We start from the raw sequence: 15,848 nt of genomic DNA, 5'->3' as shown, positions 1-15,848 counted from the left end.
CTAACTCTAATTTTTAAGGCCAATCTCAAGCTGAACATTTAGTATGTTTTTCTCAAATATTAAACACAACTAAAGGCAGATTTTCTTCTTATTTTTTCTTGTCCTTCCTACTTGCACAAGCAGGTCAGGTAAATATCTTTTTTAATCTTTTTCTAATCTTTTTTAGTAATTTTCCTCTAAACCCATGTGCTCTTTCAGCTTTTGTTGTTATCCCTCAGACTGACAGAATCAGATATTATATCAGTGATATGATGGTATAAGTACTCAGTTACGTTTTTATTGTGTACATCTAATTTAAATGATGTGGACAGTGGACAGTTGTTTCTCTTGAGCTAATGTTAGCTGTGGTGTGACTGAGTTTGTAAGGAGAGAAGTCAAAATGTTATTTGATGTTCTGCTGTTAGTTCTGTGTCTGAAAGGTCTTGTTTCTTGTGTCAGTGCCAGTTTGTGAATGAGCCTGATTCAGAGGTTAACTTCCTGTCAGGGGGCAGGTGGGTTGACAGCAAGGTGAGAGCGCCCCCAAGAGGAAGGAGCATGTTAGCTTTCACTTACAACAGGCAACAGATGCTTGGTATGTTCTTGTTAATGGTCTGATGATGCAGGGGTTTTGCATCAGGACTTATCAGATGATTGACTGCCTCAGTAAACAGGCTGTGCTGTTGTGGATGATTCTCTCTTGTTATATAACAGCTGTGGTGAAAACTAACAGTACAATTTAGAGGCGCTTTACTTGTGTATTTCCTTTTTCTTCTACTAAATACTTCTACTCCACAACATTTGTTTGACAGCTATAGTTACAAGTTACTTTACAGATCAGAACATGAGTATTTTCGGTAAAATTTTATTTCAGAGTGTAGTATTATATACTGTATTTAGACAATTGTAATTAATTATTATTATTAATATGTCATCATATACAGAGCATTTTAATGTCATTGCTGGTCACTTTAGATGCTGTTTCATAGTTTAATCTATGATAATGCATCATCTTTTTTCTTCAAACCTTGACCCACATAACTAGTAAATACAGAAGTCAAAGAAATGTAGTGGAGTAAAAATTACCATATTTCTTTCTGACATGTAGTAAAGTAGGAGTTATAAAGTTGCTTAAAATGGTATAACTATCTCAAAATTGTACTTCAGTGAAATATTTGAGTGAATGTACTTAATTTGTACCGTTACTCATTTTTTAAATGATCAATTTGCCCCTATATATATATATATATAAAAAAAATTTAATATTCCCCCAACAACCACTAAATTTAGCACTTTTCCCCAAATGCTCTAAAACATAGCAAAGACATGTAGTAAAATTTTTATTCATTTTTTTTTTCCAAGTCAAAAAACAAACAGAACAAAGATACAGAGAATGAGATAATGAATCAATTTCTATACAGTGGCAATTTTTAAGTTAAACCTTCCTTTGCCCAGACGTGAAGTCTTTCCTCTGCTTGAAACCCTGTCTCACCTCTGGACACACACTAACCGCACACACATACACACTTCCAGTCACTCATTTGACCTGGGAGTCCTGACGTCCTGAATTGACTGGACAGCACACAGTTAAGACAACAGGATTGGATGCAAGCATAGTGGACCAAAAACAAAAAATTGACAATTAATGGGCTTCATTGAAAGCAACAAGCTCCACCACAATATTTACTAAGTGCAATTACCAAACCTGTTTTATCTCAAAGGCCAGAGGATGCAGCCCTTTCAATTCAAGACCTTGGAAGCAATGTTTCACAAAATTAGACAAATCATTTGAACGCTTTCAGAAGATAACCCAAAAAAAATTACTGATTTTATTTTACCTTCTCAGGACTCCCAGTCAGATCCAATACATCCCCCTCCCCTCCCGCCCCTCCCCATGATTCCCCTCATCACAGATACATACACTGGTAGAAAAAAAAAAAAACGAAACACTGATTTCAGAAATGAGGATCACTTGTGGATGAAGAGGGAAGAGGGAGGGGACCCAGCTAATCCAAGAAATTCAGAAACCGCGTTGAATGATCAAATGGAACGAGGAGAGAAAGGAAAAAAAAAAGTTTCAGGCGTACAGACGGTTCCCAAATGCAGTCAAACTAGGTTTAGTCATGTGAGAAAGCACCCATATTCAAAAGAAAGTTCACACTAATGTAGTGGGTAAGGTTGTTTTTTTTAAATAGAGAGGCCAAAAGTGCTGTTTCTTTGGACAGTCTCTGCTTAAAAGAAAATTAACTGTTTCGCTCCGTTGTGAAGACAAAGGCCAACAGGACAAATGTTGCCCCCTGGCGTCCCGAGAAGTGAAAACACCAAACAGAGCACTGAACTTTTTGCCTTTCTACCTTTAACTGAAGCGACGCCACAACCTGGTGACAGCAAGCGACATCTCTGTACAACTGTTAGTGAAAAGAGCAGTCGCCGTAAAGTACTCCCCTCCGTCCCCTGCCCCTTCATCCACAGTATAAGAACATGAGCCTCCTGCAAACAGGTTTACAAAGTCACCAAAAAGCAAACAAGAGAAAAGCCAAAAAAAAAAAATTAAAATTCTTAATTTTCCTCTATTCGTATTCACACAGAATAGTAGTTAACTTTCTTTCTTAAATAAATTGAATAGTCCAAATAAACCTGCGTACACATCAGCTATTAGAAATGGGACAAAGATTAGCAATAAGTGGGAGGGATTCAAAAAAATTTCAACCTAAAGCTTGATTAAAATGTATTAACATGTGCTACTCATGCAAACAATGACAGAAGCAGCAACGCCCAAACTAGTATCCCTATTCCACATGTGCCCCATTTCCTCCTAGAATCAAAATTAAAGACAGAATAATAATTCTGACTATTATGTTTTTCATATAAATCTTTAATTTCCCAGAGTTAAGGGAAGAATAGTATTTGGAAAAAGTTGTTTTTTTTTTTTTTTTTTTGCTATTGATGAACAAGTCTCCAAAATGGTAGAGGACAAGAGGACACTGGTGGGTGTTTTCATGACATCTTTCAGGTTTTCTCTTTGGGGTGTGAAGGAGGAAGAGGGGAGGGCGATGGGTACACACACCTATGTAGTTAATGATGTTCAGAGTGAACTTTCCTCCCCCTGCGAGCCAGTTTCTCTCTCCTATAATGCATGTATTTATGCTGATCACCCAACTCTCTTCTTTTAGATGATTTGACCCAACCATTTGAATATAATCAAACACCTAAAGCTCCTTCTTCTTTCATCCACAAAATGCCCCCAAAACTGGCGACTGTACTTTTACAAAAGCAGCAAAAGGTCTAACAAGATACACCTTGGTGAAATATGCAGTAAACAAAGTCTAAACCTTACCTCCTTGATTCTCTTTAGAGCTTATGCTTTAGTGATGAATACAATCCACTTAGCTTTTCGAAAAAGGCTTTTGGCAAAATGTACGCTTTCCAGGAACAACTATACACCCAACATTTAGAGAACGAGAGAGAGACTGGATGTAATACACTATAAAGTTAAAAAGGGACTTTTTTTTCTCCCCCTCATGTGTTCACCACATCTTCCTCTCCTTTTCATTCCCTCTTGGGATTTGCAGTTTTGCTTCAACACCCCGTGTGAAAATTAAAAAACTATTTCAAAAGGCAGCCTTTTTTTCCTTCAGGCAAAGCAGTTCAAGTCTTTCACATAATAGTTTTAACTATTTTTTTTTTTGGGTGGGGGTGGGGGGTAGGGGGGATAAAGGTGGGATAAAGGTGGGGCAGCTCCCTCAGATAGTCAAGACAGAGGTCCCCAAAGAAAAATTATCACAACTGGGACCCCTGTGGCTAAAAACACCGCCACCTCCAGCTGGTTACAGGTGCTGTCCTTCAGGTGTCTACCGTGTGGTGACGGGGTTTCTTCAGGCACCCGCCCTTCTCTGCCGCGGCTCATCAGTTGTTCTCCTCGTCGCTGTCGTCGGGGCTGATGGCTGGGCTGTAGGTGGGCGAAGTGGGGCTGTATCCAGGAGAGGTGGGGCTGTACGTGGAGCCTTTAGGACTAGTTGGCGAGTACGTAGGAGAAGTGGGGGAGTACTTGGGTGAGGTTGGGGAGTAAGTCGGGGAGGTAGGGGAGTATTTGGGGCTGGTGGGGGTATAGGTCGGGGAGGTGGGGGAGTAGGTCGGGGAGGTGGGGCTGTATTTCGGTGTTGTCGGGGAGTAGGTGGGAGAAGTGGGTGAGTACTTGGGTGACGTGGGTGAGTACTTTGGCGAGGTAGGGGAGTACTTGGGAGAGGTGGGAGTATACTCTGGGGAGCTTGGGCTGTACGAGGGTGAAGTCGGGGTGTATTTGGGGGAAGTGGGGGAGTAGGAGGGTGAGCTGGGGCTGTATGAGGGCGAGCTGGGTGTGTAGGTGGGTGACTGCGGGGTGTAGCGTGGGCTGGAAGGGGAGTAGGACGGAGAGGTCGGGGAGTATGAGGGAGAGGTGGGAGAGTAGTTGGGGCTGGTTGGGGTGTAGTTGGGGGAGGTTGGGGAGTAAGAGGGTGATGTTGGGGAGTAGGAGGGGGAGGTGGGGGAGTAACTGGGGGAGGTGGGGGTGTAGTTAGGCGACGTGGGGCTGTAGCTCGGGCTGGTCGGCGAGTAGGAAGGAGAGGTGGGGGAGTATGAGGGGGAGGTTGGAGAGTAAGATGGAGATGTGGGAGAGTAAGAAGGTGAGGTGGGTGAGTAAGAAGGTGAGGTGGGAGAGTAGCTGGGCGATGTCGGACTGTAGCTCGGTGATGTCGGGCTGTAGCTCGGTGAGGTGGGAGAGTAGGAGGGGGAAGTGGGGGAGTAAGACGGGGAAGTGGGGGAGTAGGATGGGGATGTTGGGGAATAAGACGGAGATGTGGGCGAATAGGAAGGAGAAGTTGGGGAGTAACTGGGAGAAGTGGGGGAGTAGGAAGGAGATGTCGGGCTGTAGTTGGGGCTGGTGGGGGAGTAAGAGGGAGAGGTGGGGGAGTAGGAGGGTGATGTTGGGGAGTATCCCGGGCTCTGAGGCGTGTAGCCTCCAGGGGAGCGAGGCTCGTAGGCCGGGGAGGTGGGTGAGTAGTTGGGTGACATGGCTCCACCTTAAGAGGAAAACAGACGAATGTTAGAGAATTTTAGAAAATTTGAACCTGTAACAGTTTATAATGTTAATGGAGCCATAAGCAGTATCACTTCTTTAACAAACTGTGATGTATATGAAGGATTTCTGCAGTGTCTAACCTGGAGATGGGATGTATGGGCTCGCAGGTCCTGGAGATCCTGGAGACCCAGGAGTCGGGCTCCAGGCTGGGGAGTAGCCTGGAGAGAAGCCGCTTGCATCTGACGCTGCACTGGGAGAGAAACCTGCTGCACCGGGGGTCATGCCGCTTCCTGGAAAACAAGAAAAGAAAAAAGAAACTCAGTGAATGAAAAACCAACAGAAGGAGAAGAGCCAAAGAAACCTGGGGATTTCCTCACCAACACTGGGGGACCAGGCGCCGTAGGCTGGCGTAGCTCCGGTGTTCCACGGGGTCATGGCAGGTGACATACCACTCATGGGGCTCGGCACTGTGCCAAAGAACATTCCAGTGGCTGCAAACAGGTCAGAAACAGAACATTACTATGAGAACTTTTATACTGTTTTTACTATAAGAGCACAAAAGGTGCAACAAACATCTCTCCGCTTACGTCCAGCCACGCTGATGCCAGGTATGTTCGTAGGGATCTCCATGCCGTATTTACACTTCTCTGCATCCAACAGCAAATCGAAGCAGCCTGTACCAGCCGGGGCGAGCTGACCAAGCATGATGTTCTCTGACACACCCTTCATGGGGTCACTTTCACCATGGGACGACGCCTCCATCAACACATCCACCTTGACGGAGGTATTAACAAAAGGAAATACAGTTATTAAAAGTTTTTTTTATAAGTATCTGAGAATAACCATTAGATCAAAGGAGTTTGTTAAAATGATTCAGTTATTGATCATCTTCTCACCGTCTCCTCAAAGGAACACTTCATAAGCGGCCCTGTGTCTTGACGGTTGATGCCGTGACGTGTGATGGCCATCAGGTGACCGCGGCAGGTCATGGTGTCACAGAGCAGAGCCAAGTGACGGTAGTTGACGTAGGAACCGTCGAAGGAGATGACGTGGTACAACTCCCTCTCCAGAGCCTTTCGCACAGCCTCAATTCCCAAGACCTACATAAAAGAGAGAGTAACAGGAGACTTGATGAGTATCAAGGAAAACTTGCTGTAATTCTACTGTTGTAACAAAACCATGTTTTTTCTTTTTGCTTTTTGTACCGTGAAGATCTCCACAATGTCGTTGGAGGTGGTCCTGACGGGATCCACGTCCTTCTCGCTGAGGACTCTCATGAGACTCACTCCGTCTGTCTCCAGGATCCACTCCTGCAGGGCCTTGAACTCACCGTCCTCGGTGATGATGATCTTCTTTTTGTTGTCAGTCTGGGGCAAGTGCATGTACACCTGGAGGAGAAGAGGAGTTTCACCTTTGACTTACAGCCACAGGCAAGTATATGCTTTAATTACTGATGATTTGTACACTATAATGATTCTGAGGGGAAATCTAATTTAGGAATGCTACAGGCTTTTACTGTCTTCACTCTGTTACCTTGCTGATCTGCTCAATGCCTTGTAGGGTCATGTCTGTAAGCATGTTAGACTCGATGCACCTCAGGAACACATCATCATCCATTTTGTCCACCACCTCCTCGTCCTAAACAAGGAAAATACAGTTATTTGTCGTTAATGTGGAAATTACACCACATTAATTGTAAAAGTATTAACTGTGGTGTTTTGAATACGTGTATAATATCATTACTCACCTCCTGGAACTTGTTCTCGTCGCTGTTCATGATTCTGATTCGCAGAACGAGCTTCTCAGCATTGTCGTCGTTGAAGATACAGTTCAGATCATCTCCAAAACCTTTGGAGAGAGAGAGAGAGAGAGAGAGAGAGAGAGAGAGAGAACCACGGTTACATTTGGGAAAAGCCCTTCACTTTGGTCAAAGTACAAAATAAAAAGCACGTCAAAGTAACCCACCGGCGTTGATCTTCTCTGCAATCTGCTCCATAGTTAGCTTGCGATCAGTCATGTGCTTGCGGTCAAGCTCAATGCGCAGCAGCCACGGTGAAATGCGCGTCACGTCAAAGTCGGGCATCTCGTAGTAGACGTTCACCCACTCCTGGTCCTCGGCCACCACTGTGTTCTGGGGATTGGGGTCGTAGTAGATGGCGGTGTTGGCCGTCACCTGGGAATGAGTTAGGATGGATAAGGATGAAACTCTTTTGTTTTTATTATATTATTGGACATAAAACAGAAGACTTAGAGTTGTTGTGGATGTAAAATCCCTCTACCTGATGACACCGGAAACCAGCGAAGCTTCTTTAACAACATAAGCAGGAAGTGTTCAGTAATTTTTTGCTCTTACTTTTCGCAGTGTGGTGTGCTCCAGTCGACAGAGGATGTCCTTGGCCCTCTCAGCGTCACGTGCTGCCTGACCCAGCAGGAACACAGTAAGCGAGGGTGTCTTGGGCCTCTTGGAGATGTTGATCAACTCCTTCAGACGAGGCACACCGAGTGTTACGTTCTTGGCTGATACACCAGCGTAGTGGAAAGTGTTCAGGGTCATCTGGGTGGCTGGCTCTCCCAGCGACTGAGCAGCCAGGGCACCAACCATTTCACCTGGATGAGCCTGATAAAGGAGAGGTAAACATGGGGTTAAAATTTAATGTTAAACCGTCTCAGAGATCTGACAGCTCTTGAACCACATACATCAACATGCTAAACTTACGATGGACTGGTTGAACTTGGTCTCAATCTCTCCCAGCAGCCAGTCGAAAGCCTCGGTGGAAAGGCGGAACTCCTCCGTCATGCGTTTGGAGCAGAGTGTGGAGCGCAGGTGGATGTTGAAGAGCAGAGTGGCGTTCTGCTGGGCCTGTCTGCTGAGAGGGTCGTCACCATTCACAATCACCAGCTTCTTACTCAGCTCCTGAACACCTGGGATTCCAAATACAAACCCAAAGATTAAGATCTATGTGACAAATCTCTGGGCTTTCTGATGTAGTTTTATGAAAATTAATTCATCTAAAGCCAAGTTTTTCTCCCAGGAAATGTTATATTTTACTGTCATTCTGGTAAAAAAAAATGTGACAGTCTATAAGACTCTTTGTCTAGAACTTGAGCTGTTCTACTTGTTATGCAACAGGTGTGGATTCCCCAGGTGGCTTTGCACAGCTTTAAGGAGCACTTAAGGCCGGGCCACAACCTCTTAGTCTGATTCTACGGTGAGTCGTTTGTCCGTGTGACTCTCAAAATCCTGAACTAAATAAAAAATATGAACTTTGCTACATAAATTAACTACATAAATTAACATATCATGTTTTTTTCCCCTTTAGCTTACCCTCAACCACTCGTAGAGGATTCAGGTCTGTCGGGGTCCGAGTGTTGATGCGGAAGATCTTCTGAGCGTTCCAGATCATTCTGGCCAGGTTGCATGGCAGCACCACCTGCAGGTGAAGAGAAATATTGCTGTATCTTTCCCTTTTTTAAATTTTTTTTTAGTATTTTTGATTTCATGTTGCAGAGTAAGAGACTCATTAAGAGCGGAGCTGAGTGAGAATGTGTCCACAAACCTTACTGTCCCCAGTGGGGAAAATGGCTCGAAGGATCTCCCTGTCCTCCTTCATCTTCTCAAACTCCCTCTCCAAGGTACTCTGCACATGGGCGTTGGTCAGCACATCTTTGACCACATCTTCTTGCAGCATCCGCCTCAGTGCTCGCTCGTTGGTGCAGTCAAACTTGAACCTAGACAGATTAGACAAGATGAGACAAGGGTTAAGTCTGACCATTAGGAGACAATGAAAGTATGCACAGCCAAGAATCTGAGAATACATTTGTAAATTTTACTTTAATTTTCCTGATATATACATATATATGGACGTGTGACTCACTTCTTTTCAAAGGCCTTGTGTGATGGTTTGACTGTTGCCAGATTCTGGAACTCGACGTTCTCTCCCGCCAGGCCGTCCTCGCCGTAACGCAGCTGGACCACCTGGTTGATGGAGTTACGCACCGTTCCATCATACTTCACCATCACAGACTCCATAGACTTGATCAGACGACGCTGGATGTAACCTGTTGAGGTATTATTGAAAAAAAAAAAATTAAAACATTAAAAACTTTTTTTGTCTTCTTTGTACCAAAGGAACATCCCCTTACATTTATGAAAATCCTGACTCTTGTTTTCCTCTTCTTACACAAGATGCCCGGACTCACCAGTTTCAGCAGTCTTGACGGCTGTGTCAATCAGACCCTCTCTGCCTCCCATGGCGTGGAAGAAGAACTCTGTTGGTGTCAGGCCAGCCAGGTAGGAATTCTCCACAAAGCCTCTGCTCTCGGGACCGTAGTCATCTTTGATGAAGTGAGGCAGCGTGCGGTGTTTGAAGCCAAAGGGGATTCGTTTACCCTCCACGTTCTGTTGCCCCACCACAGCAATAACCTAAACGAGGACAGAAGATCGGAGGTAAAGGGGCGGTCAAGATATGTGAACTCTACGGTTGTGTTCTATTAAATTAAATCTAATTAATCTATTGTAAGGTAAAAATAGTTAGACTGACACTCTTACCTGTGAGATGTTAATCTTTGATCCCTTAGAACCAGCCACCACCATGGACTTGAAGTTGTTGTACTCAGACAGAGACTTCTGGGCAGAGGATCCCGTTTTGTCACGAGCGTCGTTGAGGATACGATTCACCTGGTTCTCAAAGGTCTGCCTCAGTGTGTTACCAGGGGTCGGCTCCAGCTCGTTGTTGTGGGCTTTCTCGATGACCTGGGAGGTGAAAGGTAAAGGAGAACTATAACTTTTCTGTACTACCCCTGAAAAGCTGGTAAAAAAATACAGTGTTGAAATATTTTGTGCTTACTTCTATCACATCCTGTTTGGCTTTCTTGATGGTGTTCTGGATGTCAAGGTATGTCTTGGCATCAGCAATAGAGTCACCAATACCAATGGAATGACCTGAAGAAGATATGTAAGTAAGACAAAACATCAGTAAGGAAAACAAAAACACTAAACTTAATTTATGGAGAAAATATAATTGTTGCCTAATGTTAATAGTTCAATACTATAATTTAGCAATAAAGTTATATTCACTTTACTGTGTCCTTACCCTCGATGAGCAGCCAGTTGTTGACCACAGTCTGAATGTTGGAGTAGAAGAGCCTGGTGATGTCGTGGCCCATCTCCAGGTAGGAGATGTGGACGAGGGAGCCGGCTGAGGTTCCAAGAGACTTCTTACACAGAATGCCCATGATCAGCTCGCCGTTCTCCACTATGACCTGTGTGAGTGAGTTGGATGTGAGTTTACCTGTGTTGAAACCAACTTTCATATAAATGATCTATAGTTATTTAATCTGGGATTTGTACCTTAGTGTCCCCAGGTGAGATGTGTTTGTAAGGACCGCTGTCCTCATCGTCAGGATGGGTGCTGTGTGTGCGGATGACGTTGATGTGTCCAGGAATGATTAGACTGAAGATCTGCTTGCCTGTCCACAGAGGACGGGGCTTGAGGATGGCCGGTTGAGGCATTTTCCCGTCCCAGGTGGAGAGGAACATGAGGAGGTTCATGACTTCACCCTGTGGAGGTAAAACGCACAGTGAGTGGTAAGATGATGAAATTTAAGACCCTGATAGAATACCTGAAACCAACACTATGCATTCATGAGGTAACTCCTTACCCTCTCTAAGAAGACATCTCTCTTGGTGAACTTGCGCACAGCTGTGAGGGTGTCCTGCACAATACCCATGACGGGTCTGTTGGACTGGGGTGTAACAATCATACGTGGCACCATGGCCAGCTCCTGAATCTCTGCCCTTGTCTCGAGGGACTGAGGCAGGTGGAGGTTCATCTCATCCCCGTCAAAGTCAGCATTGTATGGGGTGGTGACACTGAAGGGAGAAGAGAGGACAGGATGTTAGAGCCACTAAACTATTTATACAAACTATATAACATTTATAATAGCCGGTAAGGTCTGGTCTTTATTTGGTACCTGAGGTTGAGTCGAAATGTGGACCATGGCAGAATCCGAACCCTGTGCCCCATCATGGACATTTTATGTAGTGTAGGCTGTCGGTTGAAGATGACGATGTCACCATCACACATGTGCCTTTCCACCTAAAGAGAGGAAAACATTTTTTTTAGAATTAAATCATTGTGTTTTTCCTAATGACCCACATTGCTGTTGAACAGCATATTTTTAATCTTACCTTGTAGCCAATCTGCAGATGAAGGTCACTTGGTTTCGGGTGGAATCGCAGGTCAATCCTGTCTCCATTGTCACGGATGATGTATTTGGCGCCTGGGTACTGGCTGTTCCCTCTTCGCACCAGCTCTTGCAATCTAATAAAAGTTGTGAGAATAAATTAGCTGCCACCAAATCTACTTACAAGAAATTTATATAGGCATTTACACATTAAGTAAGGTTTAATTAGGTAACTATTCTGGTGCACCTGTCAATGTTAAAGGGTGTGACAATTTCTGGGAAGGTCATGTTGGCTGCGATGGATCGTGGTACGCCAACTTGGTCGATTTGCAGGTTGGGGTCTGGGGTGATGACAGTTCGGGCGGAGAAGTCCACACGCTTGCCCATCAGGTTACCTCGGACTCGCCCCTCCTTTCCCTTTAGACGTTGTTTTATGGATTTGAGAGGGCGGCCAGATTTTTGCATTGCCTGCGATAGTGGAACATGGATTAAAATTTAAGTACCATAAAAATATTATGCAAAACTGAAGTACGGCAAACATTAGTTGATATCTGAAGCGCTCACATACCCTTGGCAGTCCTGGCAATTCGTTGTCCACCATCGTGGCGACATGAAACTGAAGCAGCTTCACATCCTCAGCTATGACATGAGCTGCTGCACCGCTCTGTTCGTTTCGTCGCAGTTGGTTGTTGATCTTGACAATATCAGCCAGCTTGTGGGTCAGGTCATCCTTTAAAACAGGAGGCAGTTGTTATCCTCAGGTGCAGATCTCATTTTAAGACAGCTTAAAGACATGCAGGAACATAAAATGTAATTTAGTGACACATCAAAACATTCATTCTGGAATTGTATTGTCTTACCTGGTTGCGTGCAGATCCTTGCATGACTACAGCGGGCCTCACAGCCAGTGGAGGCACAGGCAGCACAGTTACAATCATCCATTCAGGCCTGGCGAACTTGGGGTCCATGCCCAAGATTATGTCCTCTTCATCTGAGATGCGCTTGAAGATCTCATGTATACGCTCAGGACTCAGCAGGATTTTCTTCTCCTGCGAATCCTCATTAACGTGCTTCCACTCAGCATAAAGCTCCAAGCCAGAACGTCTGATACGTGGCTGGTAGCGCCCACAGCCACCGTGACCCTGTGTATGTCAAAAATTGGGAGTGAAGATAAGAGTATGAGAAAGAAAATAGGCTGAGCAGAGCCATGAATGTTGAGAGCTGAGATGCACATCAACTATGACAAAAAGACTCCACCCAAATACCTTCTCCTTGGTAATGTCCTCCTCTGTCTCCTGTTGTTCCATTCCAAATTTGTTATCCATTTCCTCCCCTCCTTCACAAATATTTTTTCCTTTGCACAGCTCGTACACATGTGTCAGACGCTTTCTGGGCTGCCCTTTAGATTTTGCCAGGATGTCTTTGATCTTTGGATTGTTCTAGAGATAACAGCAATAGGAACAAATTAATAATACAGTTACGATTACTTATCAGTGGATTTTTAACATTATGTACTGTAATATGCTGAATACACTTACCGAATCCACCAAAAGCTTGGAGCAAAAGAAGCAGACGCATCTGAGGACCTTCATTATCTTTGTTATGAAGCCGACATGGAAAACTGGCTTTGCCAGTTCTATGTGCCCAAAGTGGCCTGGACATTCTGTCATGTTGCCTGTAGGAATAAAAAACATATCAATAACATTAAGTCAAGACATCAGTTAGGGACAGTGATCAACTGATAAATAACATACTGTAGCATCAAATGCTAACATGAAACTGTACCTGCACATGTTTGACATCTTCCAGTTCTTTCTATGACACCTTGTCTTGGGTCCATGAGGCCACCAAGTTTAGGACGTCCTCCTTCTGTTGTTTCAGGGTACTTGATTCCCCCTTCTGTGACTGACATCCGTTTCTATGGAGAAAACCAGCATATGTACATATACAAACACACATCAGTTGATGCTACAGTAGGCAGCAGTTGATCATCTGCCAACAGTGCTAGAATTTTCACACATCTGTCACTCACAAAAATTTACTTTCCATCATTATTCATCATTATAAACAATGAAATATAAATTTCCATAAACCAAAACAAAAAAACAGTTGAGAATCAAAGTTTGTCTAAAATTGGTGCATGTTAAAGTTAAATTCTGTATATAATAACTTTTACTATGAAATGAAACGGTTTACTCAACGACAAACCGGTAAAAAATGTTAACAAAAATAAACATATTACTGTGCACATTGCACTTTCTAAATACAAAATTATGCGTCAAAGAAAACATGCATATCTGACTTTGTTCAAGTTACCTTTTATTCATTTATTGTGAAAGAAAACAGACCAATGCGTACAATGCGGTCAGTGATAAAACCAAAGAAATATCTATATAGTAATCAAAATCTTCACTTACTGGTGGGCCTAAATGTTACATTGCATGAATAAAAAGGGGGTTTAATTCATGTGATCAGCATGGATCCTTTTAGATAATGTTGTGCTTTAAGTTTTTCAAACTTCCTGCAACATGCTAGTTAGCGCAAGCTCCACCAGCCTGACACAGCTAGCTAGGCTAGGCTAACAGCAAGCATTTTCCGTTGTAAACAGAACCATGTCTTTTCCGTATTTGTTAAACTACAAGATTAGTCAAGAAATTGTAAGAGTAGTGTGTGATCTGTCAGAGAATTAATAAAGAATCCCCACTCCCCGAAAAGAAAACCTACAAGCTCATCTGGGCTGATGATGCCGAATTGAACTCTCTTGATCGTGCGCAATGGGCATGCGCTGTCGCCGGAGGGCGGTCCGTGCATCCTGTCTATTCAAAGAGACGCGTCCTTCCTCGGCACGCCGCTTTGTGAGCAGGAACAGCCTTTAAATTGTCACCACGACTCTGGTCAGGCCGCCAACGGTGACCGGAAAGTCTCCGAAGGCGATATCCCAGGGACCTCTGTTGTCGGTTGCCTCTAAATCTGATTTATTTATGTTTTGGTCCTAAGTAAGCTGGCTACCGACTGTTCCCCTCCCTCTTCCTGATCTATACTCTGGAGCGCTCTGAGCGCTTCTGAGCATGAAGCCGACCAACTCTTGATTATATAGACTGAGCGCATACTACGGGGTTGCAGACTCAGAAACACAGGGACTGACTCTGCGGAAGGTGGGACATGGATCTCTGTAGTAAAACGCTCATTGGCCATTCAAGACAGTTATATGAATAATTCATTTGATCACACGTACAGCCAGTGAGAGCGCACGTTTGTTTTTTTCACCGAATCACAACTAAAGGCGGGCCTTGATCCAATCTCAACTCATCCCTATTGGCTTTATTAAAACAGAGTAGGCGGCGCTAATTATGTTTTGCATCCGAAATATGAATATTCGGTTAAAATGCCCTCGATTCGTCCGCCATGTTATAAATATTAAATAGTAGGAAGGAGAGGGCCAATGACTACGACGAAAAGAGCCCTCTTAGAATAATTTCAACAAAACCCACCCAGTTTCCGATGTGTGCCGAATACTGCCGATGTGAATTTCTTCCCTCAGAGCAAAAATAAAAAAAATCTCTGTTGTCCCGTTCGTCTCGCTCTGGATCAGCCTGGGCTCTAAGAAAAGAGGCTCAGGGCTGAGGCCTGTTAAGATCATTGATGAAACGGGAAAACTGTCAAAATACATGACATTTTCATCTTGAAACACTACATAATGGATTATTTTTCGAGATATTTTAGAAACGTGTCGAGCTGCTGGTTTTTCGTTCAGTGAATTTTTGGATGTCTGGGACTTTTCTGCAAGCCTCGGACTCGCCTAGGACCGACTGCCGGCCAGTGGACTGGAATTTCCCTACAGCCTGTAGGAAAGTCTGGGGGAAGCCTTAAGTGCTCAATTGACGTTTAATTTTCAACTGTTTTTGACTGTTTTTACATATATACGTGTCTTGTGTTTGATTTTATCATATTATATTGTTCAATTGTTATTACTTTTTGAATGTTTTTGTTAAAATGTTACATTTTGTCGTAGGCCTCTTTTCCGAAAGCAATCCGAAATGCCGTGGTTTTGGCGGTTAAGTAACATGTGTTCGCTATTTATTTTATTGACTACTGATTTGAATTACTCAAAAGTGCGACTATTGCAAGTCATTTACCAGCCAGTTAATAACACCATAAGATACCAAGATTCGCAATTTGCTTTTTTAGCAATGCAGTTGGTGAGTTGGTTAGCTTAATGCCAGACTACTTCGTCAACAACGACAGTATGTTCCCTGCTGTTTGTCTGCCATTTTACACATCTTCAGCATTTATTGTGTAAAACTACTGTGGCTTTGATATCGATATATATATATTGTGATCAGGTAGTACTATGCCCAGAATATGTCTTTTTTGTGGTCAAGTAGCTTGATGGTTTCGGCTTAAACGTAATGGCACAAAACGTTTAGCTTGCTTCTTACCCGTTAGTCATTAGCTAATTAAAGCCGTGGTTTTTCGAGCTAGCTTTAATCTTCGTGTTGAGACTTAACAGGACTGTATTTATGTATTTATTACAGTGGGGGGCATTTATTACATCTTAACGGTATTTTTAGGACTAAAATAAAGGCCGTTACAGCTAGCATAATGTTACTTGGTCTCCATTAGCGCACAA

General features: G+C 43.6%; 1 protein-coding gene across 1 annotated transcript; it reads right to left on the bottom strand.

The window, feature by feature from the left end:
• Positions 1-1,303: 1,303 nt before the first annotated feature.
• Positions 1,304-14,265, bottom strand: polr2a (RNA polymerase II subunit A). The gene is made up of 29 exons (XM_041030887.1): positions 13,943-14,265; positions 13,004-13,136; positions 12,757-12,893; positions 12,484-12,657; positions 12,079-12,360; positions 11,787-11,948; positions 11,466-11,686; positions 11,223-11,355; positions 11,006-11,130; positions 10,694-10,904; positions 10,383-10,592; positions 10,126-10,294; positions 9,880-9,974; positions 9,582-9,785; positions 9,233-9,455; positions 8,908-9,091; positions 8,590-8,761; positions 8,358-8,463; positions 7,749-7,954; positions 7,386-7,649; positions 6,998-7,205; positions 6,780-6,880; positions 6,566-6,670; positions 6,238-6,420; positions 5,929-6,132; positions 5,620-5,806; positions 5,410-5,523; positions 5,173-5,322; positions 1,304-5,033 (listed from the first exon to the last, which is right to left on the bottom strand). Exons 1-29 carry the CDS (start codon positions 14,027-14,029, stop codon positions 3,883-3,885), a joined length of 5,901 nt encoding a protein of 1,966 aa, XP_040886821.1. The 5' UTR covers positions 14,030-14,265; the 3' UTR covers positions 1,304-3,882.
• Between the last annotated feature and the right edge of the window lie 1,583 nt (positions 14,266-15,848).

Source organism: Toxotes jaculatrix, chromosome 23 (genome assembly GCF_017976425.1).
Source record: "Toxotes jaculatrix isolate fToxJac2 chromosome 23, fToxJac2.pri, whole genome shotgun sequence".
NCBI lineage: Eukaryota > Metazoa > Chordata > Actinopteri > Toxotidae > Toxotes > Toxotes jaculatrix.
This window is presented reverse-complemented; position numbering and strand designations above follow the sequence as displayed.

Coding starts and splice junctions, on each gene's coding strand:
- polr2a (XM_041030887.1), bottom strand. CDS start 14,029: ATGCACGGACCGCCCTCCGGCGACAGCGCATGCCCATTGCGCACGATC. Junction 6,671..6,779: donor ACGAGAACAAGTTCCAGGAG/GTGAGTAATGAT, acceptor TTCCTTGTTTAG/GACGAGGAGGTGGTGGACAA. Junction 5,524..5,619: donor TGGCATCAGCGTGGCTGGAC/GTAAGCGGAGAG, acceptor ACCTGTTTGCAG/CCACTGGAATGTTCTTTGGC.